The sequence below is a fragment of the Ooceraea biroi genome, chromosome 9 (assembly GCF_003672135.1).
Source record: "Ooceraea biroi isolate clonal line C1 chromosome 9, Obir_v5.4, whole genome shotgun sequence".
NCBI classification, from domain to species: domain Eukaryota; kingdom Metazoa; phylum Arthropoda; class Insecta; order Hymenoptera; family Formicidae; genus Ooceraea; species Ooceraea biroi.
This window is the reverse complement of record NC_039514.1, coordinates 14,339,315-14,366,044: the sequence shown is the minus strand read 5'-3', so window position 1 is coordinate 14,366,044 and position 26,730 is coordinate 14,339,315. Positions and strand designations below refer to the sequence as shown.

The window sequence follows — 26,730 nt, the reverse complement described above, 5'->3', positions numbered from 1 at the left end:
GAGTGGACCTATTGCGCGCGTCTACCTTTACGCGTCAATTTCTGCTACAACGGATGTAAAGCCCCGCGGGTTTGCCTGGCAATTTTACGCAAATTATCAGACAGTATTCAATGTTGGATTATACGGTGCCTTTGATCAAAGTTACGCTCAACTTTCGTACGCCTTTGCTGATAGTTTTATTCTCAGTTTTAGTGTCTCTATAGCTAGGAAATACTTTTGTTTGTCACAAATAAGAACAATTTTCCTAATATAGGTTATATTGGTTTCATTGACATGGGAACTAGTTTTGAATCGGATTTACCCTCTGCTCAGTAATGTGAAGATTTAAAAACAAATTTGTTTAGATTTGCATATACTTAGGCACAAATTTAACACTGATTGTTTTGTAAATACATTGATTCACATTGCAATATACATTTTATTTCATTAAAAATTACATTTTATATACCTTGTAAAAATTGTTCGTGTCTATCGATTAATTCTTGATTAGTAAATATCTTAGAATTTGGAACGTACGAAAATATTTAAAAAATTTACAATCTACTTAATAACTATGAAGTAAACAATTTGCAAATACACAGCTATTTTTGAGAATTAGGATAATAATGTGAATGTATATTAAAAGTTCAAATAAAATTATAGTCATTGCATATATTGCAATTTCTCTTATTTATCATACATATTGACGACTTCTTTAAAAAGTTTAGGATACTGTCGCAATTGATCTTTTTAAATGCACGAATAAGAGCAAACGAAATGTCTGTTTTATTATAGTTTATGTTACTGTTACTTTATTTTATGTTTCTTTAATTTCTTTTCTGCTAGATTTCCTACGGTACCATTTGTACCGGATATTCCTCCCCTGGCACGTATATATATTTTAGTTTACTAAAGTACATGTCCCTATGGTTTGTGGTCTCATAAGGTGCTGTCATCTATTGGCAGAAAGATCCACTTGAGTAATATCCGAACTAATATAGCGCATATAAATCTTGAACTGCCTCTGTAAAACAAGTTATTTATTATTTCGAGAAAAAGATTAGTCTTCATAAAAGAACAACACGAACCATTTTTTTCAGGAGCCATTAAAGAACATTTTTGATGTTGTAAATTATTTCAACGACGTTCACCCGTAGCTTCCGTTTGAATTTAAATATTGTATGTGAATTTCGCTTTTTAAAATCATCTAAAAATTATGAAATAAAAAATAAGACACTTTTTATTTTACCGTATATATTGTAATATCTATTTTTAAAAGAGGAAACATTCTTCAAAGATTAAAAATCATAGAAAACAATTTTGCTAATTTACATGTCGACGAAATGAAAGAAAACGGAGCGAACACAAAATCACAAAATCAGCTTTAAGTCTGAATAACGGCATCGGCTATTGATATTTTTTGGACGGTCTATCTCCTATGTTGAATTATACACGGATGACTGCTCGTGTGTTACGATACAAGACTGCTCCGAGCCAAAGTTGGGCAGAAGAAATGCCATGTAGATACGTACGTATAAATACAGTGGCTTTGTTCGCGAAGAAGCGCACCGACGAAAATTCACTCCCCTCGAGGATTTTGTTCATCTCAGAATATCGTCGGCGAGACTTTATTTACTGACCGAATAACTGCTGTTACCAGACGCGATCAATAGCGAAACCATTTCGGTAAACAGCGAAAAATTTCGTATTTTTGCATCGTGAAACATTGATCGATTGCCAGTACAGAAACATCATTGATCATTTCATATACAAGATCTACTAAAGATTTTAATGCTCGTGTCGTACACAGACACACACACACACACACACACACACACACACACACACACACAGAGAGAAAGAGAGACAGTCATATGCGTCTAAAAATGCTCTCTTAAACCAAACGAATTACCGGCACATTGCTCGATCAATTCGGGACATAATTTTTCTCGATGAGAGCATCGAAACGCTTGATTTGCTGGATAACTCAGTTATAGCTGTAAATACTATTTGTGCTGTACTTGTAACGATGGAAAAGATTTGATCGCATACCACACGAACTAAAAATTACATTTTACTGCTGGCGAAGCATGAAACCTCGGCAGAGAAACTTGCATATACCTTCAGTGTATAAAATATGCATGTAGGTGTGCATGCTAATGAGTACATGTGAAGGCAAGTAAATCTCACTCTCATGATTCACTCGTAGACTGCTAAATTACCACTCGGGTTAATCTGAGTATGAACTGATTGCATACATACACTTGACATGCACCACGGGGATAGAACATCCTGCAAGACTGCGTCCGCTTATGCGTCTTATATGAGGGAAGAAACGTTAATTTCGCCGAAAAAAGGAAGGATAAAAACGGCAAACTGCAGAAAAAACCTTGTTTGTACTCGGTGAAAAAATGTCTGCGTGTATTTAATTTATTTCACGCGAAATGCTCGCTACATAACTTCACAAAGAGCAGAATTTACGAGAAAATTCTGTTCTCCGGGAACGTTTATTTTAGAAGAATGTGGTTTGGATTTTCTAAGCTATAACGTACCGTTGAAACAAAACAGCTTCCGTTTAGAAGGCACAATTGTTAATCGTCGCGACGTGTGAGAAGGCTACTCTAAAAGGCAAAATTATTATTATTCTACGTTAATAAATTATGACAATTATGACTGCGTGGAGTTCGCGTAAAAGGCAACATTTATTTAAAATTTTTTAATTAAATTTCCAGATTATTTTTTGCTATTTATTAGATCATTGATCAATCGGCGGTAGATGGACCAGGCGTTAAAATTCAAATATACCACATCCACATGCACATTCCGTTTAATTTCAAGGATTTACACTAAACGCATAATTTATCTCGAAACGTGCCCCACTGTCGTTCTCTCAGATTTTTTTGCGGAGAGGAGAAATGTCTCAGGCGAATCCCCGGATCGCGGCAGCCCTCCTCAACTGTCATCCTACTGGCCGCTTTCGAGCTATTTCCTCGTTTTTGCACATTAAGGGCTACAACGTGCGAGTAAGAGGGGACGAAAGAAAGGAGGGAAGATAAAGATGGAGGAAGATTATGTCCACACGATTCATTCGGCCATGTGATTTATTGCGGCAATGCGTGAGTGCGGTTTTTTGCGTGATCAATTTCGCAATCAATCAGCGCTTGGAGCAGTCACAGACTTTAGTGAGGGTTAATATTGCGAACCAGAAGTTGAGCCGGAGCAACTGGAACGAACAGTGAGCTACGATAACAGTCCGCGCCATTTTGTACAATCCCTTTGTGTCTCGTGTGATGGTTTACTTCATTCTTTCATACATACATATGTACGTCAGTCAGGTCGCGAGTTCTCGTGCTTATCACGGCTATAACACGTTTGTTCACTCGGCAAAATTGCAACATTAAAGAGTGACGATACTGGGTAAACTCCACGTGTCGCGCTAAATAGCCTATTAACGATAAATGGGTGTATCCTTCAGACAGTACGCTATTTTAATAGAATCGTGCAACGTTAATTAATATTCTACTCCGGCTAAAATCTGCTCCTCCGAAGGTGGCTCGGTCGTGCAGCGCTATCAGCAAATTGTATTTAGCGTCTATTAGCGACACCTTGCAACATCATATAGCCGACCCGACATATATATACTTCCATCTACATTAATACAGCAAAAAGAGAGAGAGACGAGCGTGTGCGAAAAGTAACAAAGGATCGCGAGTGCACAGAAAATGCAGTTATTAACTATAGGAAGAGCGATAATGCTCTCGACGTATTGCAGTAAATTAAATACGGCCATAAAACTGATACACCTCCGTGGATTAACTCGGGCAACGTCACTCTCGCAAAAAGCACCGCGAGAAGGAAATTATTATGAACAAAAAAAGACGAATATGTTTAATTTGAATGTTATTTACTTTTTATGCAGCAGAAGGTAATCCGCCAATCGTAGAAAAAGAAGTCTCATAAAAATTGTAAACGATCATCTTTCTCATCTGAGATCGCAAGTTTGCGAAAAGAAATCCCATGATCGCTCAAGAGCCACATTGTACTTCTTGTTTCCACCGCAATTTTTCCTCTTACCAATCAATCGTACTATGTTTACCGTACGACTACCCAATCGGTGCGCGGCGGGACGAGAAATAAGAGAAAATAAACCGAGGATGCGTTTGAATGCGGAGGAGTTTCGAGATCGAGCGGGGTCTCCTCGGAGACGCGAGCAGGTTCGGCATGGCGAACGGTACATCGGAAAGTTGTGTAGCGACGGAATTACGTGAGTGAAAAATTGATCGAAGGTTTGACAGCGTCGTGTGTCCTCCCGCGGAATCCGTCCAGCCTTTTCCTGTCTTGTGTTCTGCCCATCCTTTCCATCTCACGTATATCCCGCCGCGTATCTGGTCGCGCGGATCTCTTAAAGCGGAAGGAGAGATGGCTCGTCGCGCGAATGACTGTAGCAGAAGGAAATATATCCAGGTCGATTCCACCCGGGCACACCCCCGTGAATAAACTCCCAGAGATGTGTCCGTAAAATAAATATATTGTGTTCATCGTACGTGTTCGAATTGCTTTTGACTCCAATTAACGAGCACTGCGACAATACGAGTTTTTCCGAAAATTTATAACACGAGAAGCAGCTGACTCGCTTTTTCATTGCTCGGGACGCAGATTAAATATTAACGGCATTGCGTATATTTGTGCAATCGGCGTACGTGCGTGAGAGAATGAATCCTGACGCATGAATGGTTTATTCTGCCGTTTTCCACGCGACTCCGTCCTTCTCAGCTTTGAGGCTTCTCTTCTCCATCCCCTGCCGGCCGGTACTACCACCCTGGCAACTTTGTTATCTCCGGCTACGTCCGTCAACCCCGTCAAACGTTTCCGTCGCTTTGTGCGACACGTCGAGCGGCGCCGCTCGCTCGCGTCCGCTTCGCTCCGCTCGACGTCAGTTCTCGATGGTCCGCCGCGTCGCCGCCGTTAGTTGCCGTCGTCGCCGTCGTCTCGACGACGGCTTATCCGTTTAATTAACGAGACAATGCCAGACCTGCAGATTGCACGCGTTGGGTCCTCCTGCGCCAAAAGCGAACAATATCGTTATTGTTCCCTCACCTCCGCGCGCCACAATCCGATGCGTCGCCGCACCGGTATTTTGAAAAGTTTCACGGGCGTTCGAGGTGCAACATCGTTCGTTGCACAATTATTTATTCCAGTGAGATCCAGTTTAGGCTTTAAGCAGGAAGGGTCAGGAAATGCAGGGACAGAGGCAAGAGCGGACCAACCCCTTCTCACGCTAACGTGAATATGATTCACGAATAACGTGTCATTGGTAATTAGTACACGTTTTTCTCATTAACGAGTGTGCAGAACGCAAAATGCAATGAAAATAATAAATTCTCAGGCACACCCGGTGTTTTTCACTCACTCACTCTCGTTTATTTTCTGGGGAATGATCTTCATGACTTGATCACAGATTTTAAAAGAAATCTGTGACCTAAAAAAGCCTAAGGGAAAGAGGGCGAGAGAGGGAGAGAGTGAGGGAGAAGGAACTGCTACTTGAAACGAAACTACTTGCTTTTGCACTGCTCGGAAACGTGCATGCATTTTGCGCGCGTCGCAATAAGAGAACCAGGCCGCGTACATTCCGCAATTTGCGTCTCGCGGGCAAAAGGGAACGTTCGTAAAAACACGGTCTCATCTGGATTTCGCGGATGCTTTTGTGGATGCTGTTGCGCGACGTTGATATATCACAGCTATTTTCTCGCGTTGCATTCATCTCTCTATCGTTTCAGAAGAAATTCTCAGATAAATTAAAACGCACGCACGCGATGCGATGGAGCCAGCTTCGTTAGCCCGTATATGAGCCGATTTATCAATCACGTTGGCGTATGGCTCCATAAAGAAAAATAAGCGAGAAATGAGAGCAAGTTTAAGTGGAAAGCTAAAAGCATGTTTATTAATTTTTCAACAACTTGCTCGACGCGCAATAAGATGAACGTAGCAAATCCCGTTCGCATTGTCGCTTGAGAAAAAGTCTGGAAAATAGCTGAACGCAGGTCATCCCGAAAGCGATGGAGCACTCTGTGCATTAAGCGGGCTTTTTTATTTTTCGTGCAATAATCTTGGCAAAGGTCTATGAAGCGGTTATAACAAAGGCGAATGCGAAAGCAAAATTGCACGTGCATCGTATTTTTATCCATGTCGGACCGCGTGCACAAAGGAGAAAGCGATTTTTCTGGATTTCCTCTATACGACCAGCAGTTGCCGTACTGTCCGTTCCTCCTAGCGTAAAACCGCCCATATTACTGTTTGCTCACGGCTCGGTTTTACTATTCGCTCGCCGCGTTCTTGATCGCCGCCATATCTGCCGAATAAAATCCCCCAAACTGGCTCGCCATCAGACTCACTAAAAACTCTCACGTATCGGGCATTTTGCGCTGCTGTTCCTCTCTATTTTGGGTCAATACGTGATACGAAATGGCTCGAGATTATTTACAGATCTTCTGCTTTAAGAAGCCCACTCACGTTCCAAATTGTTACGTCGTTGTAGTATTAACATTCAGAATACAGAAATAACATTGATAAAAGAAATGATCAAAGAAGAGCTTCTCTGAGTGACGTTGGACCATAAGGAAATCGTTATTTGTAAATATGCAAGACATATTCTATATAGATAGGATATTTCAATCTTGGAATCGTTTTTCAACTTCAAACTCTTATAATGCAATGAAAAAGAGTCAATTCCATTTATAATATATAGCAATCGCATATTTTTAGTGTAATATGGATGGTAATATTTTAATATTAATTTATTATTTTAACATTAATTTATTAATTGGACGTTTCGAGATACACGTGTCCTACTGTTTTCGCGAATATCGACGATTACGCAAAAGATTTCCGTGCCCTAAGTGTTGATTCTTCCTCTCACACGCGTTACCAGTCCATCGACATCGTTCAATCGTCGATGAAATCTGACATAACGGGGAAAGTTCGATAGGTTTAAGTCAACGGCGAAAATACGTTAAGTTTACGACCAAATACGGAAGAGGACGCATTAACGGTAGAACGCCCGATAATAGGAAAAGTCTCTCCCTGACATCCGTGGGAAGTGTCCGGAGTACTTCGGAGGACTAGCATCCGTTTAAAATGCCTAGAGCATGTTTCACAGAAGTCCTTGTTGGGAATACTTTGCGCTACGTGAGTTCGTGGACTCGAGTTGTAAGTTCTAACGGAGACTTGATCGAATTTCCGATGATACTGGCGAATACAAATGGAGACATCGCGTACAATTAATTCTCAGACGAATCTAGTAAGTGCGCCGCTCTTTAAAAGCATGAAAAACTCTATTCTATTCTATTGCATCGTTTGTGAAAATTATGTAGAATACCCTGCGCATCTTTTTCGAACCAGATTCTTTAGTCAATTTTGAGTCGATTTAATCTTGTCGAGCGACCTTCTCATTTTCACACTTGGGAATTTAGATTACGGTCTAAATTGTAGTTAAGTACTCAATTTAAGTTTAACTTAAAGGATCTCTGTGCTAAAAGTAGCAGACGTTAGTTTAACTATCCAGCTTTTTCACGAGAGTGGAGCAGAGATAGAAAGAGGGCTGGAAAAACGGCGAAACCAGGGATCGCACGGCATCCGCGTCGAACATCGGAAGTCTCTTAAGAGTCTCTCAATATTTCAGAAAGTTTTTCCGAATGGGACCGCGGCCCAACTTCACGCGTCGACAAATGCTTAGCCTTGCTTAGCCGCTTTTATCTCCAACCGACATTTTATCGACGACTATGCGCCAGAGTTCCGCCTTCCTCTTTCTCTCACTCTCTCTCTCTCTCTCTCTCTTTCTCTCTCTCGTTCCTGTCGTTTATAATGGAGAAGGCCATCGCTTTGTGAAACGATGGTAGATATAATACGAGATCAAAGAGCTGCATATAGCGCTAAATAACGAGCAAGCGTGCGAAATTGGAAGTGTCGCGTCTCATATCGAGAGTCGGCAGCGTTTTCGGCTCTCGGAGTATTGTATTGTCTAAAATGAGGCGCACTATGCATCCGATGGTGCACACCAGGTTTATCGAAGTAAACTTTTACGCGACACTTCGATGTTCCAGTGACTTAGGTCCTTATCAAGTTTAGGAGCTTCAACAGACGGTTTTACAACTTGCGTCATAAACAGGAATATGGGTCATAAGTGTGTCCACGGAGAAGTGGAGCACATGTATATGTCTTTCATTCTTCAGTCAAGACACTCGATGGCTTGCGCAATGGGTGTGTTTCACTTGTATGACGCTTTTTACGGCCACCTGCCGTACAAGTAGATAAAAAGATCTCTGATTGTCCGCCACTCGCGTCGAATAAACGCGTCTTTATCCCCGAGCTCGGAGATGAGTAAACGACGCAGAAGATATTCTTCATTTCCACCCGAGAGTTAAGGCAAGCGCGTCTCCCGATCTGTTTCCGCCACATCGGGAATCGTATGTCATTTTAATGGAAGGCCGGACTTTGGGGTACATAACTCCGCAACTACATACTAAAATCGATCGTCTTGCCCGGAAGCGGCGGTCCGTTCGGTCGATTTGTAAAATCCGTACCCACGGTAACGGCAACTTCTCCCGTATAACGTAGACTTTTATCAGCTGACTCGCGCGACGGCCGCCATCGCCGCCGGCTGCAACTCCGCGCACATTTCATTTTAATGGCCATGGACCGTAAGATTTCCTGCTGGCTGGCTCCTCGATTGCATTCGGAATCCACTCTTGCTGGGGTAATGCGTCTCTGGTAAATAGAAATTTAACATTTCGCACTCCGACAACCGCCGTATTCATTTAGCAGGGCGTAGTAATGGCGAAACTGTGTCAATGACGAATACAATGAAAGTTATGCAACCAACCATGGACCTAGCATAGGATGCATTTGTAAATTCTGTTTATGAATTTTGCATAGCTAAATATAACATGTTGAGCTAAAACATTCACGTCGGCAACGCCATATTTATACCAAGAAAGCTGCGCTCTGCATATTAAAGATATTAAAGGTGGACATTAAAGGTGTGCTATATTATGAGCTTCTGGAATCGAATCGGACGACTATTTTGAAACGCTGCAGCTGCTGATTGATCCGTCTAAGTGAAGAAATAGATCAGCAACGGAGTAATGGATGGATATTACGTGCACTAATAGGTCCAATCTCGTTGGTCAAACGTGACGATGGAATAAAAATTGAGCATTTCGTAAAATATTCAAACAAAACTCCTACCGCTCTCTCAGTTTCCTCTTTAGGATTTATGGTCGAAGGGAAGCTCGGTAGTACCGGTAGTAAGAGGCGTCTTGTGTGTGCGATAGAAATCTAGCTTGGTGTAATCAAAATAGCCGAAGGGCGAGTTTCAGTAAGCTGATCAAACTGTAGTATAGTTTCTATCCGCGTCGGTGTATTCGGGCCGTTGGGTATCTTCCTTCAATCTCACTCCAATAACTTGTTAGCGCCGCTAACTGCTTCGTAAAATTGGCGTCGCGAAGTAAGTGCTCGGGGAATATTGAAAGCAACAAGGAGCCGATCCGCCTACGGCGGTCTCGGCGGTATAGCGTTAGAGCCAAGTGAAGAGACTTTTTCGAATATATCTTTTACACGAAACTCACCCGTTACATCGAGCAACGAGAGAAGCGGCGCGTATTTCTCGCATCGATTTAACGTCCAGACTCGTCGATTATTATTTATGAAAGCTTCTCTCTCTCTCTCTCTGTCGCTAATGAAAACTAAATAATGGCCCGGCTTAATGCACGAGAAAAACATCTACCTCGCGTTCCACAACCACGCTCAATTGAGAACTTTAATGCTCCAAAGAGGATCCATTATTCTCTCTTCGTCTCGAGAGACATCCCGAAAAGAATAGGACAACAATATCGACCCGCTGTCAAAGTTCCCACGACGTTCACGGCGGACATTTTTAATTAATTCACGTCGTTTCGACATCTGTCAGGCAATCCTCTAGAACGTTTCAATATTTTCCGCATGAAGACCGAAATATTTCACGTCTAAAAATATAGGATTTTTCAAGGACACCTGGTACATAAGACCCTGACGGAAATTCTCGACACATATCTTATGGTTTTCTCTTTTTCCATCTCGAGCCCGCCAAGTGAATTCCGGGAGGAGACTCATTTTCAAGTTGGCGAAAGCGCGCGTGTGGTGCACGAACCACCGAGAGGACGAAGATTACCGAAGTTTCAAGGGGAGACTTGCCAAGTTCTGCATACGCGGCCACGTACATCACATGACCGCATGCACCCTGTTCCACCTACTCCCGATAAGTGAAATATTCAAGCGATGTTTAGAACAAGTCCTACTTCGTGAAAAAGTAGTTTTGACGGCGGGTCCGAGTAGCCATGGCGCTTACACGCTGCCATTTGGCGCCCGCGTTGGATTTCCCCGTAGCTCGAATTGGGTTGAAATTTCCGCAAAGAAAATATCGGTTCCATAAACTTGTCGGAGAAATTCCCACGAATTTGCTCCGACTTCGATCCTTCGCAAACCATTCTTACAGATTCCTGCGTTCCTAGTGAGGATCAGAAAGACTCACAAAAACGATGGAAAGGCTTTTAAGGAGAATAAAAAGGATTGAAAGGGGAAGGAAGCGGAAGAAAGCGGAAGACTCCAACACAGGAGAAAGGGGATTCTTTCAATTAGTTTCTCGAGTGGAGATCCGAGTTAACCAAGTTTCCGTCCGAATGTTCAGAGTAATGATTACTCCGTTATACCGTTCGGCTGGGGGAATGCCGACTTCGTCCATTATGCAGCAAGTTAAACACATCCATATTGATAAGCTGCCATCGCTCTTGACTTTTCCGCAGGAGCCATTTCGGAATCGCTCAATAAATCGGACCGCTTGTGCGAGCGTCGTGAATTATCGATTCCAACCTGGGACGGACCTGACGGTGGCTTGCTTTCATGCAAATCACCAGGTCATCGAGCTACGATTATTTTCTAAACTTTGCGTTGCTACGCGGAGAGAATCATATCGCGGCCAGAAAAAATTTCCGCTCAATCCCCGTTAGTTAGGGAAAAAAACCGATGTTTGTACGATCGATAATACTTGCACGTTGCCTATCAAAATCAAAGCAAGCACTGTTGACAGACAAATATTTGTCACGGCCGCTACCGTGCGTTGTAATTTGCCATCTATCTGGGCCTCCATTAATTGAGGCATAGTCCGGCTAATTAATAGGGAAGGGGTTGTCATCAATCAGACAGCGTTGCTTCTCATTACTCTAAAGTTGAGGAATGACGTTACATGTGTATCGAGAGGAAGCGATACCTATCCGCCTTACTCGTCAGGTGGAAAACAATAGGTCCTAAAGGAAATAGAATATATTTTTACTTCTTCTCTTGTTTTTCTAAATCTGCTGAATTTTTTCGACAGTGCACTGTTCTCTCTGTTCTTCTCTTCCTCTTTCTTTCTATTTTTACCTCTTCCTCTTTCTCGCTAAATTTCTCGACGTCGAAGAGGTATGTTACTGTAACGTTAAACGTACAAAAGAGCCGAGCCACTATATCCGATTACAAAAGCATTTCAATGTTCGCTCTCATTAAGTCACGATAGGCACTCTCAACGGCACACGACGCTCTTTGTTTCTTCGAAGAAGGTATTAAGGCCACCCACGCTTTACCTTACGGATCGGTATCGTATTAGTTAACGCAACTTGTCAAAACTTAAATAAGGCAAACCTTACGAAGCGGCGACCCTCTTATGCAAATTTAAATATCTTCTTAATTTAGAGTAGCAACATTAATTGCGCGTACAGCTCCGACGATTTCTCCATGAATTTCTGCTAGCAAATCGTAGCGAAATTTAAGCAAATACGGTTACGTTGACTTTATCAGTCTTCACTGTATCTATGTAGTACAGGAAATGTCATCACGTAAATGATCAATCTGTTTTATCAGTATTAGATTGCTCCGTACAGAACTCAAGGCGAGGTAAATTGAACTCTCGTTGTTCGTACTGTTCAAGATAGCAAACCCTCCAACACTTTGGACATTTCCATGTTGGACTGCAGGTAGATATCGTCATGGATAACGACGCTCGCTTTCCGTTAGCGCGATCTTCTCCTATGATCAAGGGTGAACCACCCCTTGATCTAAGATTTCCGCTTCCGTGATCATTTCCGGTGCGGGACGCGCTAGATATTCGATTAACTGTTACCGGATGCCTGATGCTTCCGTATCAAGATGTCCGAATATCAATTTCCATTTTCACTCGATACATTCAGCAGTCGCGTTATTATCGGAATGAGCTCGGCCGACTCTCCTATAAATTCTTTCAGATTTCGCATCGTTCATTCTCCCGGTAAATTATAATAAGTGGAATTCTGCGTTCGTGATTTAACATTTAATTAGCCTGGAAATACGTGCGCGAATATTATTGAGATGCCTGAACGAGATTTGCGGAACGGCGCGAAATGTTGGGATACCATTAGAAACTCCCAGCAAATTCTTGCCGCATCTATGCTGGTAGTTTCGCGGAGCTAAAAGGCAAAAGTCGTCGCGCTACGAGGCTACACGTGCAGTTCTCCATCAAAATTTCCCCCCCTCCTTCTCTCCACCCACTCTTCTATTTAACTGCCTTCTGAACTTCACGATTGCGTACGGAAGCGTGCACGGTCGCGCAACATTTCATACAATTAACGATCCGCTCGACGCGTTAACTCTGTTTAACTAAATGACGTTGAATTCCCGTGAATGGTTGTCGAAATCCTCGTGACTCAATATCTCCATCAGCCTCGGCTGCAGTATTTTCGGGGTATCAGATCTCGGCCTCGTATTCTCCCTCATTCCACGCAATGTTTCTGCGGATATTAGATGTTTAATTTCGGGGGATACTCTGGGAGATGTGATAAATTTCGTACACTACATCGTTGAAATTCCCTACGTCCACGTGGATACACGCGAATCTCGCCGCGCGCACGGGGGTTTCTTCGTGCGGCGCCACGCAAATAATACAACGATGTTTGCCACGCGAGGCAGGTTTCCTGTTTGTGGTAGTGGCCCGCCTTCGTTTCCCAATTCCCATCCACCTATATTGTTAGCGAGGAAGTCTAAGCCGTTCTTGTAATCTAATAAGTAATCTTGGCGCGATGGGGATAGGTTGGCATATTTGGGGTGCGCGATGGGGTGGTGGGCGGCTGGATGGGTTGTGCTTCAGGTACACGAGCGCTGTTACACCACCGTCAGACAGCACGTAATCGCGCACGTCTGCATAAACGGAGAATTCTCACCCTCCTCACTTCGCCAGTCGGCAATATGCGAATCCGCGAATTAATACTCGACAACTGCGTCAGACGCGCTGTTACTTCGCGAGGAGGAAGACAGCTGCAATTTCAAAATTTATGCACAGTCCAAGAATTAATGATACCTCATATATCACATAAATCGTAATGATCGAGCTTTTTATATCGTTGTAATGTTCTAAAAGATATCGATACATCCTCGAATAAAAGTTTCAGCGACCCCAACGGTCGCCTTTTTCTTAAAAACGGTTGCCGGTGAGACGAGTAGGTAATTCGTAATAAAAGCTTCTCATATTTGGCTTAATTAAGCGAGTTCACGCCCCGACATGTGCGAACATAAAGCGAAGTCGGGAGTGCGGACGCGGTGCTTTTAATGTTTCGTGCTTTTAGCGTCGACGAGCTTTCGTTCCTCTGTTTCTCACGTCGATGCAGCTACATCCACAGGGATGGAGCTCGCCACAGTTGCCTTTCTAGATTTCGTTAATCTTGCACAAGTCATAATCATACCGAGTGCTTTATTCTAGAAGCTATCTAAAGAATTATTTCCTCAACCTAAGCTAAATCACTCATCGATCATAAAGCAACAATTCAAAAATAACTGGAAATAAAACGAATGTTTATACGAGCTTGTTTGAGAGTCTTTTTAGTCACACAGTCAATCAAGGGATTATTTTTATTGCAAACAAAAAATGTGTTCCTGCGAATTAACTATTCGAGAGGAGTAAACTGTATTGATTGATATACTTTTTGATACATTGTGCAGTCAGATTTAATTTCTCGCTGTTGATATCTCTCGTGGCGAATCGCGTTTCGAGCGAGCAGGACTCGGTGAGAGGACAAATTAAGGCCAGAGATTAAGTGGCAAATGGAGTCAGTAATTCCCTTAGCGCTCTTTTTGGAGTAATAGCTTTAGATCGTGGTTTAGGACATTATTCCGACGGTTTGCGCACGAGCACCAATCGAATAGCTCGATTCTGCAATCCTTTTACGATTTCCATCAGCATTCTTCCGTCAGGGCTTGTAAAGAGTGCACTGTCAGATTTTCTGCTTATCTGCCATTTCTGCCACTATTATCTTCATCTTCTTTTTTTTCTCTTTACCACGTCCCTTTGAGCAGAATTATCTCATGCGGCACAAAAAGGATGAAAAAAATATTCTAAATTTAAAATACATTTTCTCTCTTCTTTATATTAAAAAAAATTCTGCATTATTTCTATAGTACATCTAAAATAGTTGCAAAAAATTCCAATTAAATTTTCCAATAATTAAAGAAAAATGAAATATTAAACAGTAAATAGTTCGCGCAAATTGTTTCATTCCGTGAAGCATAACGTTACCCTATACACGGCCAAGGAGGATCGATACGCGCGAAGGTAACGAAGATAACGCCTCCAAGAGACGAGATTTCGTGCCAAGTCACCAAGAATTAGTATTAACAGTTTATACAGCGTTAAAATAGCTGCTGGTATTCTTAGAGTAACGGCGATAGTTTTAGCGTGGCACACACCAACGCACGGATGATGATGGGAACACCAGAAGACGAACCGCCGTAAGAAGTAAATACGGGCATGCGAGATATCGATTCAGGAATCGGCGGATAGTGTAAGTGACAGCTGTCGCGAGCACACACGAGTAGATTTAACATTTTGCCGTGTCGCTACACGCCGCCACCCTGTCGCAAGTCACTCGGCAAGGACAGCGGCATTAGTATTGTAGTTAACGTACGTTCCTACGTGGGCCTTGTAATCTCCGCTCCGCAATCCCAGTGCCCACATATACGCGACTGTGCGCATACATGAATAAATTGTCATTGCTACCCGGAGAATTGTACGCCACGGAAAGCGATATTCGTCCACCGGAGTTCTGAGTGACTTCTTCGGTGATGTTTTATTTGCTCGATGAAACCGCCCAAAGGGAATACCGTTCGGCGTAGTCCTTTGCTCGCGCATATGTTCCGGAGAACGGAAGATATATCGGAAAAGCGCTTTAATTAGATCCTTGTTTTTTATTTTCCACGGCGGGGGTTGAGAGCTGCGATTTTAAAATGTCGAGCAATCCGATGATGGCACGTCACACCGACGACACACGTCACGCGGATATTACTTAGCACTCATCAGTGTATGCTGCCGGAGGGTGGTTAGGACTTTGTGTAATTTCCTTAAGGACTCTCGGTGTGGTTGATGGATGATTTAGCGGTTTTTTTTTCGGAACATCCCTCATCCGTCAGGTCGGTAAGGTTTCCCGCCCTCTTTTCGTTTTCCACTTCGTGTCCGAGTATCTTCCCCGCCCTCTATTTTCTCCCTGACGAGAGAAATGCGGGCATAATGAGGCGAAAGATAATAATTTTAGAAAAAACCTGCTTGTGTGCTGGCAAATACACGACTGCTCTCAATTCGCTATTAATAACATTCATTGAAACATACAAAGGATTTATGTATAAAAACAAATATCATAATATGCAAATTTCAAATTCTGGAGAATTAATTTAATTTAAAGGACATTTAATTTAATGTAAAGAAGAGATTACCTTGATATAATTTGTTGTATCCCTTTATGTATAAAAACAAATATCATAATATGCAAATTTTAAATTCTGGAGAACATTTAATTTAATTTAAAGAAGAGATTACCTCGATATCACTTGTTGTATCCCTTTATGTATATTCGATGATATAAATATGATATTATGATGATAAAACGATGCGGCATTTTTCGTACAAGGCACGCGTGAATGAATAAATTATTAAACAAGTTCACATTTTTCTCTCAGCTTGAATTTCCCCTTTACTTTGCAGCGTTATCTTCGCCCGAGCCGAGAGTACGCGTCAGCGGACTGTCCGCGACTCGACTCGAAAATATTTCTCGATCGAGGATCTCCATCAACGACAGATTTATGTTCGCGTTTCAGCAATTTTCCGAAAACGCTATATCGCCGTGACAACAGCAGTGACATGACGAAACTCGCCGCGGAATACGTTTCAAGTGGAGATACTCGAATCGCGTGTCATCATAACGAAGCCATATGCGAGATCGATGATGCAACATAAATCCATTTATGCCAACAAAAGCTCGGCAGCTCGATTCGAACATCTATCTCACTGTTGTACGCTCCGGTTATATTCCCGTTACACGTAGCCCAGAAAAGAAGAGAAAATATCAAGTAGAAATATATTTTTCAACGATTTGGGAATAAGCTTTCCTTAAGAAATATGTTATTGACAGTCCTACATAATATCCTACATGAAATTTGTCATTTCATGGTATTTAATATTTTCAATGTTAAATCCAAAGCCTTTTCCCAAAATAAAATTCATCCTGGAATGTTTTTATTCATTTTAATGCTCCAATTTCAATCCACAATATCCATTTTCAGGCTCTTAACAGTGTAAACCTTTTTACTCTTTTTTTTTTATTTTTCTGTTACATTGATTTTATATTTCTTTTATTTTGACGTCTGGAATTTTCATTTATAATTTCATTAATTATTTTCCTGTTGTTGTAAATCTATTATTATTGAAAATAGTAAATTTTTTCATGTTTAATAATTAAATGATCCTTAAAATTGTTCGTTTATGACTGACACATTTAGATTCTTCCATCACTGTTTTCTCAGATTCTTGACCTTCTCATCTTGTAAAAGAATTCCCCGATGCCGAGGAAAATAGGAAACTTGCCTCGTGGAAGAGGTTGAGCGGTGTTCCGTTTACAGTAGAGAATACGAATCACCGGAAATTGTTGCAGTTCTCGTACTTGGCGTGCTTCTCGAAGTGCTTGTAGTATCAAGTATCGTAACTTCGCGTTCGAGAATTCCTGGAGTCAGGTCCGAAGTTACGTGCCGCGCAACGTAATTGTGAGCAAGGGGTGCTCGAAAAATGAATATCCGCCGCATGATGGATGAACACACGGAAACTTCTAACAGAGAGTTTTTAATATTTTTTTTCTAGAAAAGAGAAAACTACTAAATTATTAAGTAGTAAATAGTTTGCGCAAATTAAGGTACGCAAGTTTGTTGCGCGAGGTATAGCTCCGCCTTATATACGACCGGCGAGAATCGATTCTGGCGAAGGTAACGATATATATCTCGGAGAGACGAAATTTCGTGTCGAGCCGCCAAGAAGCACTCACGCCGATGAAATTCTGTCGCCGTCATTACGAGACTCTGTTGTGCAACAATTTTACTGATTCCTGATGTGCACCACAAGTTAGATCGGGTGATGCACATTTAGCGTTGGCTGTTGATTAGATTATTCATTAACGGGAATGCATCTTGATTCAAAGAGGGTTCTCGCGAGCGAATTTTTCCGAGTAAATTCTTTTTCAGTGCAGTAAATTCTTTTTCTTCAGTGCAGAAGAGAGAGGCGAGACTATTGTGCATTCCAATATTAGTCGTAATTTTCAAGTTTTGTACAAGTTCTCTTCAAAGGAGGATATGCCTCTTATCTGCATATGAGCGAGATAAAATGCGACAGCGACGGCGCCGACATCCCATTCCCCGGTGTCGCTGCAATGTAAAATACACGTCAGAATCCGCCGGTATCCCACCTGTGCATCTCACGAACCATTTTCAAAAATATCTCGAACGTTTATCGATATTCGCGAGCAAGGACGCGAGCCATCAAATTTTATCGCTCTTTCCATTTACTTCTGGCGACCTAATATGATGCAATATACGTGGTGCATCGCGCGCAGCTAGTACATTTATTTTATCTAATTTAACTTGAAATTCGAGCCCGAGGTCTCTTTTCAGGCAGAATTTTTGCAGAACCGGGCCAGAACGGCGATACGTCACATACGCGAAAAATTGTGAAACTTTTTAGTAATTAAATTTTTATATTGCAAACAGGTAAAACAGATAAATGCTCGTCGTTGTCTTTGTGTGAAAAGTGTTCTGCATTGTGCAACGAATGTACCAGGAGTACTACATATATCAATTTAGATGATAAACTCTAATGAGTATATATCATATGACCGCGCGCTACAGCAACATTTGTTCTGCGAGTCATGCGGAATGCACATTTTCTGCATTCGTATGCTCTCATAGAAAGCAACCCAGGAGAACGCCGTACGAACTTTCTGAAAGCCCGCGGCTTTGTTTGACGAAATGCTTTGTTCTTGCCGCTTTGTGTGCTTACGGTGATATTAATAAATATAAACGAAAGAATTAAAAACATTTCAGAGCGGAATAAAATTACGAAATTAAATTGTGATTAGATAGAATAAACTGTAATCAAGTTGCATTGCTGGCAGGTTTAAGTAAAAAAGATTTTATTAAGATTAGTAAGTGTACTAAGTACACAACAATTGCATAATCCTCCTTTACGAGTTTTGATTCTGAATAAGCGTTTCTAGAGTTTGCAAACTGTCAGCGGCATTGTAAAATGCATTGTAAAGTACCGCTAGAGTGCTCGTTGTCGAGGCAATGTCGCTTAAACGATATTGCGTCGTCCTGAAGCACGTTGGAATGGTCATCGTATCGATTAGACCCAAGTGGACTGGTTAATTTCAAAGTTGGACTTGGTCGCGCTATTGGGCGCTGTCGGTCCTCGTGAATGGACGGCATAATGGCGTTGCCTTGCGATCTGTTGCAAAACGGACGTTATATCGCGAATCGGATGCTACGCCAAGTCGACGTGAATGCGGGAGCCTACATTCGAACGTGCAGCCACTCGGGCTGATATAGATCGATTCCCAATAACACCATTATCAAAAGTTTAACGAGGTTGCTTGTGTAATACTTCGCATCCACGTGTGAGTTCCCCCGCTCGTATAATCGGCAGAGAGAGTTCTCTCGATCGCGAATAATCGTAAAACCTCCGGTAATAAACCGGAATTTATGAACGAAATATTTCTCAACGAGACGGTGGCATTATAACGCCACTTAGATAGCTTTTAATCGTCGCCAGCGAAACGCCAGAGAAACATGGCCCGAATCCCTAAAGTCTCTTTCATCCTCTGCAATTTCTTTGCCTTCTTATTACTGTTCCGTGAAAGACGATTAATCCTCCCGCGGACTCGTGGAAAATCTTTGCTTACACGAGGAATCCGTCTTAGATTGCAGACGCTGTTTTCGTTCGTTATCGCACTAACGCGAGATCCGTCGCGAGCAAATTGAAATCCCCCTTTATCGAGGTTCCTCGCGTACATATTTCGATTCGATTCGATTTGACGTTCCTTTCCAGCCATTCAAGCCACTGAGGGTATCCGAAGAAATCCGAGATATCCGGCACTCTCTGCCACTTTACGCGATAATTGCAGTAACGCCGAAATTCTGGCAATTACTTACACAGCAACAATGTCACTCGAGTTCTTCTTGTATTCTTTTTTTAGTAGCCTAATTTTATGTCAAAGCGAGACTTCCTGACTCTGTTTCAATATAAAATTGTCTCTTGATTCTCCGCTATCAAGGACGGTGCTTGTTAACTTTCCCCATTGATACACAGAGTTGATCGGGAGCCAATTGTCGCGTCAAGCGTTTTCATCCGCGGAAAAGAGGAGAGCCTTTTGTCCGCGAACGGCGCGGCGTTCGATCGTGAGCGACTTTCAGTCAATTCGCCACGGCGCGGCGACGGGCGAGGGGTAAAGGAGTTATCTTCCTTCGCGCGTCATTAAGTCTTTGGTTAATTATCTGCGACCGTCCGACCGATTCGCGATAGAGTCGCTAAAATAATTTATCGCCACCTAACTGTGCTTATCCTCGTGCTAAGGAAGATTTAGTCCTTCCCGTTGCAACAGCCGCGGCTCGGCGTAACTTCTTAGCCTCCTCTCTACGGTGACTAACGATACGCCCGCTATCTTGTATTTGCCCCCATCCCCCGTTTTGTTCCTCCTCCCACTCACCCCTCCGCTCCGCCGGGTAATGAAGATTAAGATCCCTCCACTTTCTTCTACCGCATATCATTTCTCGCGCGGATTTCGCTGGAAATTTAACCCTTGCTTGGGGCAGATATAGCTCGACTAAAATAAGTCGCCGCAATTTCTTTGCATCATCTTTCCTTCTCTTTTTCTTATCCGCCTCCGTGATCTCCCTTTTTTGTTCAGGAAAAAAAGAGCGTTGAGCGGTCATTTAGACGATGGTCCATCGTTAAGACGTGATACTGGTGCTAAAATGTATAAAAACGAAAAATCGACCGGTCACGGGGCGCGAGAAAGGGAAAAAGGGAGAAAGGGTTGCAGAAAGATACGTAAGGACGTTGTATCGAACATTTTCCATCAGATAGATTCGGCCATATAAAGATATCTCGCTCGCAAAATCGCCGCGTCGCAAAAAGATGTCTAGCGTAAGAATACGCAGCGCATTCCTCGTTTACTTACGCCCCGTTCCAGTTTCTTCCGACTGCGCTTTCAATGGCTGTCCCCCTCAGCATACCGAGTGGAATTCCGTTACGAAATCGTTTGCCGGAAAGTTTTCTCTTATCCAGCTTTATCCAACCTTCGTGTCTTTCGCATTCTTCGCTTTCTCACGCGTGGTCGCCTGCTCGTTCCTTTTTTCCTGGAGATTCATTCAAATAATGCGCTACTGGAATCCACACATCTGCATGCTCGCGCTTTACACGGCCGAGGGCTTTCGATTCCTCGTGCGCGCATTAGATTCGATTGCTTCCTCGCACATCATCTCGTATGTAGCGTGAATAAAGTTACACAGGCTTTACAACGGCCAGACGAGCAGGCAACGGTAATTCCGTTTTCGACGGAATTACGTTTTCTTGGTGGATTACACTGCGTTGTGATAATCTCATACAGACCCGAAACGTCGAAAGGTTTACAGCCAGAGCAGATGGTGTTACTATCCCGATTTTACAGGATTCTGCTGATCGGTCGTAAAACTCAGCGGGAACTGGATCCCATGTCCGTATTACGGTCCCGCGACTTAGGATTATGTAACGTCTCCGTCTCGTTGAACATAGTGCAGTCAAATGATAAATGATTCTCTCCCATTAAACCTTTAACGGACAAAATTAGATTATCAGGATTTCTTCTAAAGTTTCCGTGTGAGCGATTCAATTTTTTATTTTTAAATAAAATATATCAGATCATTTTTATCATTATATAAGCGTAATTTATTACTTGTTTCATTTTATGCATCATAAAAGCCGTATCCCATCCTGCACCAAAGTTTTATCACACACAAAAAGATTCTCTTTAATAACTTTGAGATTTTATATTTTATTGAAAAATTCCTAGTCCTCCTGTGCAGTGCCTTGAGATGAATAACATCACGGAAGAAATTGCCTTCTGCTTCTGCACAAAGACGTATTAGAAAATATCAGTGAATATTCATTTCGCGAGAGTCTTTTAGCTTTGAACGGTTGTCGCGAGTCGACCAAATCACTATAGACTGCTTATCTGGAATGTAATTAAGGCAACTTTATTGGCTGACTGGTATCAATAACTAAGTAGCATAATACATTAGTTATATCGAAGTGACCTCCACCGCGCTGTAGTGAGAGCCGGTAGCAACCAGTAACGTTTCTGACAATTCTAATAGGGGCCGTCGACGGACTAATAATAGTAAAGATCAATACGTGCTGGTAGTAGCAACTACGTCTCTTCTCCCGTCTTTCCCCCCGCTCCAGTCGATTGGCACAAGCTCGTCGTCGAAGCTTTTCGTAGTGAAGAAACCTTTGCAAAACTCAACCAACAAGAGCAACAGACATTTATGTGTGTTCGATACATGCCACGCTTACGGCAGAAACTTCCTATGGCGCAAAGGTTATGCAAAGGTTCATAAAATATTGAGCATATGTACGTAACTGCTCGATAACCCGAGCACACCTCGCTTTTGATTGGAAAAGAGTAAATCTTCTCGAATTTAGCAGGCGCGTTTAAAGCGAAACGTACGGAAGGAGAGTATCGCCGCACGGATGCTGCAACATTAAAGTCGTCAGACTTTATGTTGGCGTTGTTTTCACTCACCGAAGTGTCTCCGTTGTCGCAAGATAATTGTGTGACTTGCACTGATTAGATAAATTAATATTTCTCTCGATTATGCTGGAGCGATATTTATTATCATCTCTTTCTGAACACCAGAAGTTTAACAGAAGCGCAATATTAGCGAGTTAGAGAGAAATTACTCTAATGAGACTTCCTCTTTGCATATACATAGCTGCTTGTGCATGTATTATCTATACAGAAATAAGAAATACTTTACGTTGGCGTTATCTTCACTTACCAAAGTGTCTCAGTTGTCGCAAGATAATTGTGTGACTTGCACTGATAAATTAATTAGATAAATTAATATTTCTCTCGATTATGCTGGAGCGATATTTATTATCGTCTCTTTCCGAACACCAGAAGTTTAACAGAAGCGCAATATTAACAAGTTTAGAGAGAAATTGCTCTAATGAGACTTTCTCTTTGCATTAGCTGCTTGTACATGTATTATCTATACAGAAATAAGTTATGGGCAAAGTTACACGTTATATCGCACGCGATAAAACACCGGATGTGAAAAAAGCACACGACATAATATTGTAAGACACGCCATAAAACAGTGATAATAACTGTACCAGCAACAAGTGACTACAATATGCGGTACGATGCTCGAGCTTGTCATTTGCAATGGGAAAGCTCGGGATACGGTTACGGTACGGTGCAGAAGTAATCTGCATTCGATTTTGCATTCCGTCGCCATGGTTGGGAAAATGACGAGGCATTCTGTCGCCTCCAGTCCGTCCTCTGTTTTAGAAAAGAATAAAAGATCAGGCCGTCATTAAAAGTCCTGCCTGCGCACCTCTCGCTTCTTTCGCCTCGCCGACTTTGTTTCCTGTGTACGCGTCTCGCTTTCTTCTCTCTCTCTTTTGCAATGCAATTAAATGCAAGTAAATGGTCCGTCGAAGTAAACGCGATGCCATGGAAATTTTGAAATTATTCGACGCCGTTCACGTTAACGCTATTCACAGTTAACGGTTTCTTCCTCTACGATCGCGACAACGTCGTGAATCATGCATCATCCTCGATTGTTCTGTTTTGCGCTCTGAAAACAGCAGCTTTCAACTTTTTTTCATTTTACAAGTAAAAAGCAATTTTTAATGTCGAAATTTCCATTTTACGGGCAACTATGCATGCTGGGTCTATCGATGGAAACTGCTTTAACAACATCGTGCAAATGCGAAATTGTAAACGCAAGAGATTTGTTCGTACTGTGAATCCGGATAACACGGCTGATAAATTTTATTATCATCGACCGTGTCGCTCGTTTCACACACGTTAGTGGTCTGCGTACAGCGTTTTCGGATTACTTTCGTTCCGCTTTGTTCGATTTTCAAATACGCTTGAATTTATCCCAACGCAATCGCGCTGATTTTGCGCTATGGCAGCCTTGTAATTCTCACATATGACACATATCATGTGGACAGAGGTGTATCAAAATCGTGTATCTTCGCAGACAGCGCGTTGATGGCTGTGTTAATATTTGCGAAAGATTTTATAAAAGAGAATGATCGGATAAAAGCGGATTAAATTGATAGAATGTCATCCATATACGAAACAATGATCTTAAATGTACACGTAACGATCTAAAGTAAATCTAATTTTCCTTACGCGAACAGGAAAGAGGAAAGAGGAAAGAAAAGACAAGATACAGAGTGGTGTGTACACTCGTGCAGGGCAGAAGAAGGGCAAAAGGAGAAGCAAAACAAGGAGTTATATGACGGTGAACAGAATTGAAAATTTGACAGCGAATGACGCAAGCGGGTTTTTCGGTGCAATTTCTCGCGCGAGGTACACGGATGTTCCGGTCCGGAAATTCCGGCACCCCGGTGACAGGATGAACAGCGTTAATAAGAAATGCGCTCCCGAGCGATGTGCGCCATACACGACCACCGGGTATAGACGTATTCAACGTTCCCACCAGCACGAGAACGGGCGTCCTCTTTTCCATTTCGCTCCCGCCAGTTTGGACTAATGTCTGACGTCGCACGTATTCCGTGGAACGACATTGCAGGTCGTAGCAACGCCGTCTCGTTGTTAACCCGTTCTTATTCTCCCAGTATTCTGTAGAAAATAACCCAGTTTTTTTTTAAATTCTCCAGATAGACTGGATGAAGACTTTTTTTCTTCGCTCAGAAAGCACCTTTATCTGCCTGAACATCGCGTCGCCGTATGAAAAAAATACATGCCTGTCCAACTACACTGAGAAAAATCAGTGCAAATTTATAAAGGAAATTTACTTTAATTTTTATATATGTTTTTACTAAAGATGTGTATTTGTTTTCTTGGTTTAATTGAAAATACAGGAATATTATGAAAAATGAACTGAATCTGGTATTTTTATACATTATTTGTAAATTAGTTTCCATTGTAAATGGGTATTGAAAACTTCACCCATAACATTACATGCATGTATTTAAAGTTCACTTCTATACAGTAAATTTACAATTTGGTGTAGGATTTTACTCTCAGTATCGTGATATCACAATATTTCAGTAAAGTATGGCGTATATAGAGAATTTCATTATCCTAGCATGCGCATGCCATGCTTGCTTTGCAGTTTTCGCCGTATCGAATCCACATTAGAAGATCGGGTGCTGCTAAACAAAAGAAGAAGGTTGTTCACAAGTCCATGATAAATCATGTACTTTTAACATCAAACAGTAAACTGAAAAAATATTTAACGGAAACATGATTTCATTGGAATGGTAATTTGAACGTTTTGAAGTAAATTACAAATTACTCTGTTACTCTTTTACAGCATGTATTGAAGGTTAAAAATAATCACTGATTTTCACAGTAAAATGATGACAAATTTTTATCAGTCTAAGTAAAGGGAGATTTCATACATAAAAGTACAAGGTACAAAACACGGAGGGTGTAAAATAAGTGTTTCACGTAGGTAAAAGAAGAAATAAAATATCTCGACAACATTCTTTATTTTAACAGCAATTTCGACCTCGATCGGCTGTGATCGATCGATCGATTGATTACGTTGATAGATAGAATCTCCCTTTACATGACTTGTTACTTACGTGGCTTGATGCGACGTAATTTGATCGAGCATCGCGGAGGATGGGGCATTCAAGTATTTGTACGTGTGTCGTATTAGCTCCTAATGTCAACTTGATGAATCGAGTATCGAACTTGAGTTCGTAATTTTTCCGGATTGCGAGTAATGGTACAAGTTTTCCGAGATTTTCCTTCCGTATTGGATGTATCACCATGTCGAAACGCGAAGTAAAAATTCCTGCTAACTTGGATGGCTACGTAGTTTGATAACGAGAATCCATCGGATGTTTGTAACTCGCGTTCGCCAGTCTTGAGATGAAATTGAAATGATGACCAAAACCCTGCCCGTCGCTTTCATTAAATAGATTAAAATCGAGATCCGTGCAGATCGTCGCCGTCCTAACGAGGCATGCGCCTCTCTCTAAGACGAGAGGCATACACGTAACCCATCCCTCTGTGCGCGCCTCTCTAAGACGAGAGGCACTTCAGCAGGCTTCCGCTTTGACCCTTAACGACGGGGAGCTTCTGGCATCGTGACAAAATTACACGGCGAAGGATGAAAACTTGCACCTATCCTGCGTTACTCAAATCGCCCTTACCTCGATGAATATTTATTTTTATTAATTATTTCAAGCTTCCATGTTGTCTAATTATTTCAGCCTTTTTTTTCGGAAGCGATGATTGATATTGCAAGGGGAAATTATATAAAATTGGGAATTAAGTAAATTTTTTGGCGCAATTCCTTTTACTTAGAATATAAAAACTGAAGAAGGCAAATCGAATACATTAGGCTAGAATAGACTGCTTACTGATCGGAAAGGTTTCCTGCGCGAAAAGCAGAAGCGTGTTGCGTCACGGGGAAGAAAAACAACGTATGCACGCGAGTAGCAACCCTGTCTTACCCATTGTTGGGGGATAAATTGTCGCGTGTTGTTGGAAAATCACGGAGGTTGGCGGTCGGCGAACAGGCGCCGAGACGTCTCGACGCCGTTTCACTGGCGTCGTCTTCTCCAGGCTCCAGCCTCTCTTCCTACCCCCTCGCTCTCTTGTCTACCTCCGTATATTTCTCTATTGATCCCTTCTTTCATCGTCCAACCGATTTACCTCCTTCAGCCATTACAGCGTTACGTAATTACGTCACAAAGCTAGAATTACAAGAATGGATGGATAGAATTACAAGATAACAAGAGAAGTGAGTGGTCAGCTTAATGTTCTTTTCCCAACAAAGCTCTTTATACAAATTTTGAAAAAAGTACATTAAAGTTTTAGTATACTCAATTAACGTGATGCAATATTTATGCATTAGTTTATTAACTCGCAAATTTTTAAACGTCAACACGACAACGAAAACGAAACAGAAAGGGTTGTTCCTTCCGGTACTCTGACATACATACGTGACGTGTGAGTATGGCGTAAGATTAAAATACTTCCATCGTTGACGGCGCATCACAGGCAACGTCGTCCTTTGGGAAACGTTTTTCATTTCCACACTGAAGCATGAAGTTAGGAAAAGCAAATGGTTATACGAAAATATATATAT

At 41.9% G+C, this 26,730-nt stretch overlaps 2 protein-coding genes across 2 annotated transcripts in view; one reads left to right on the top strand and one right to left on the bottom strand.

The window, feature by feature from the left end:
- The window catches only part of LOC105275986 (complexin), a 97,395-nt gene that overhangs the window by 336 nt on the left and 70,329 nt on the right, over positions 1-26,730 (top strand). The window lies entirely within an intron of this gene.
- Positions 5-26,096, bottom strand: LOC113562659. Its single transcript, XM_026972652.1, has 4 exons — positions 26,093-26,096; positions 24,064-24,242; positions 12,349-12,510; positions 5-4,514 (listed from the first exon to the last, which is right to left on the bottom strand). The coding sequence occupies exons 1-4, from the start codon at positions 26,094-26,096 to the stop codon at positions 4,083-4,085; spliced, it is 777 nt and encodes a 258-aa protein (XP_026828453.1). The 3' UTR covers positions 5-4,082.

Excerpts from the sequence above, each read along its gene's own strand:
- LOC113562659 (XM_026972652.1), bottom strand. Across the intron at positions 12,511-24,063 it reads CGTCTATACCCGGTGGTCGT|CGCGACGACTTTTGCCTTTT; the intron begins GTATGGCGCACA and ends GTAGCCTCGTAG. Across the intron at positions 4,515-12,348 it reads TTTCCAGGCTAATTAAATGT|ACACAATATATTTATTTTAC; the intron begins TAAATCACGAAC and ends CACGTACGATGA.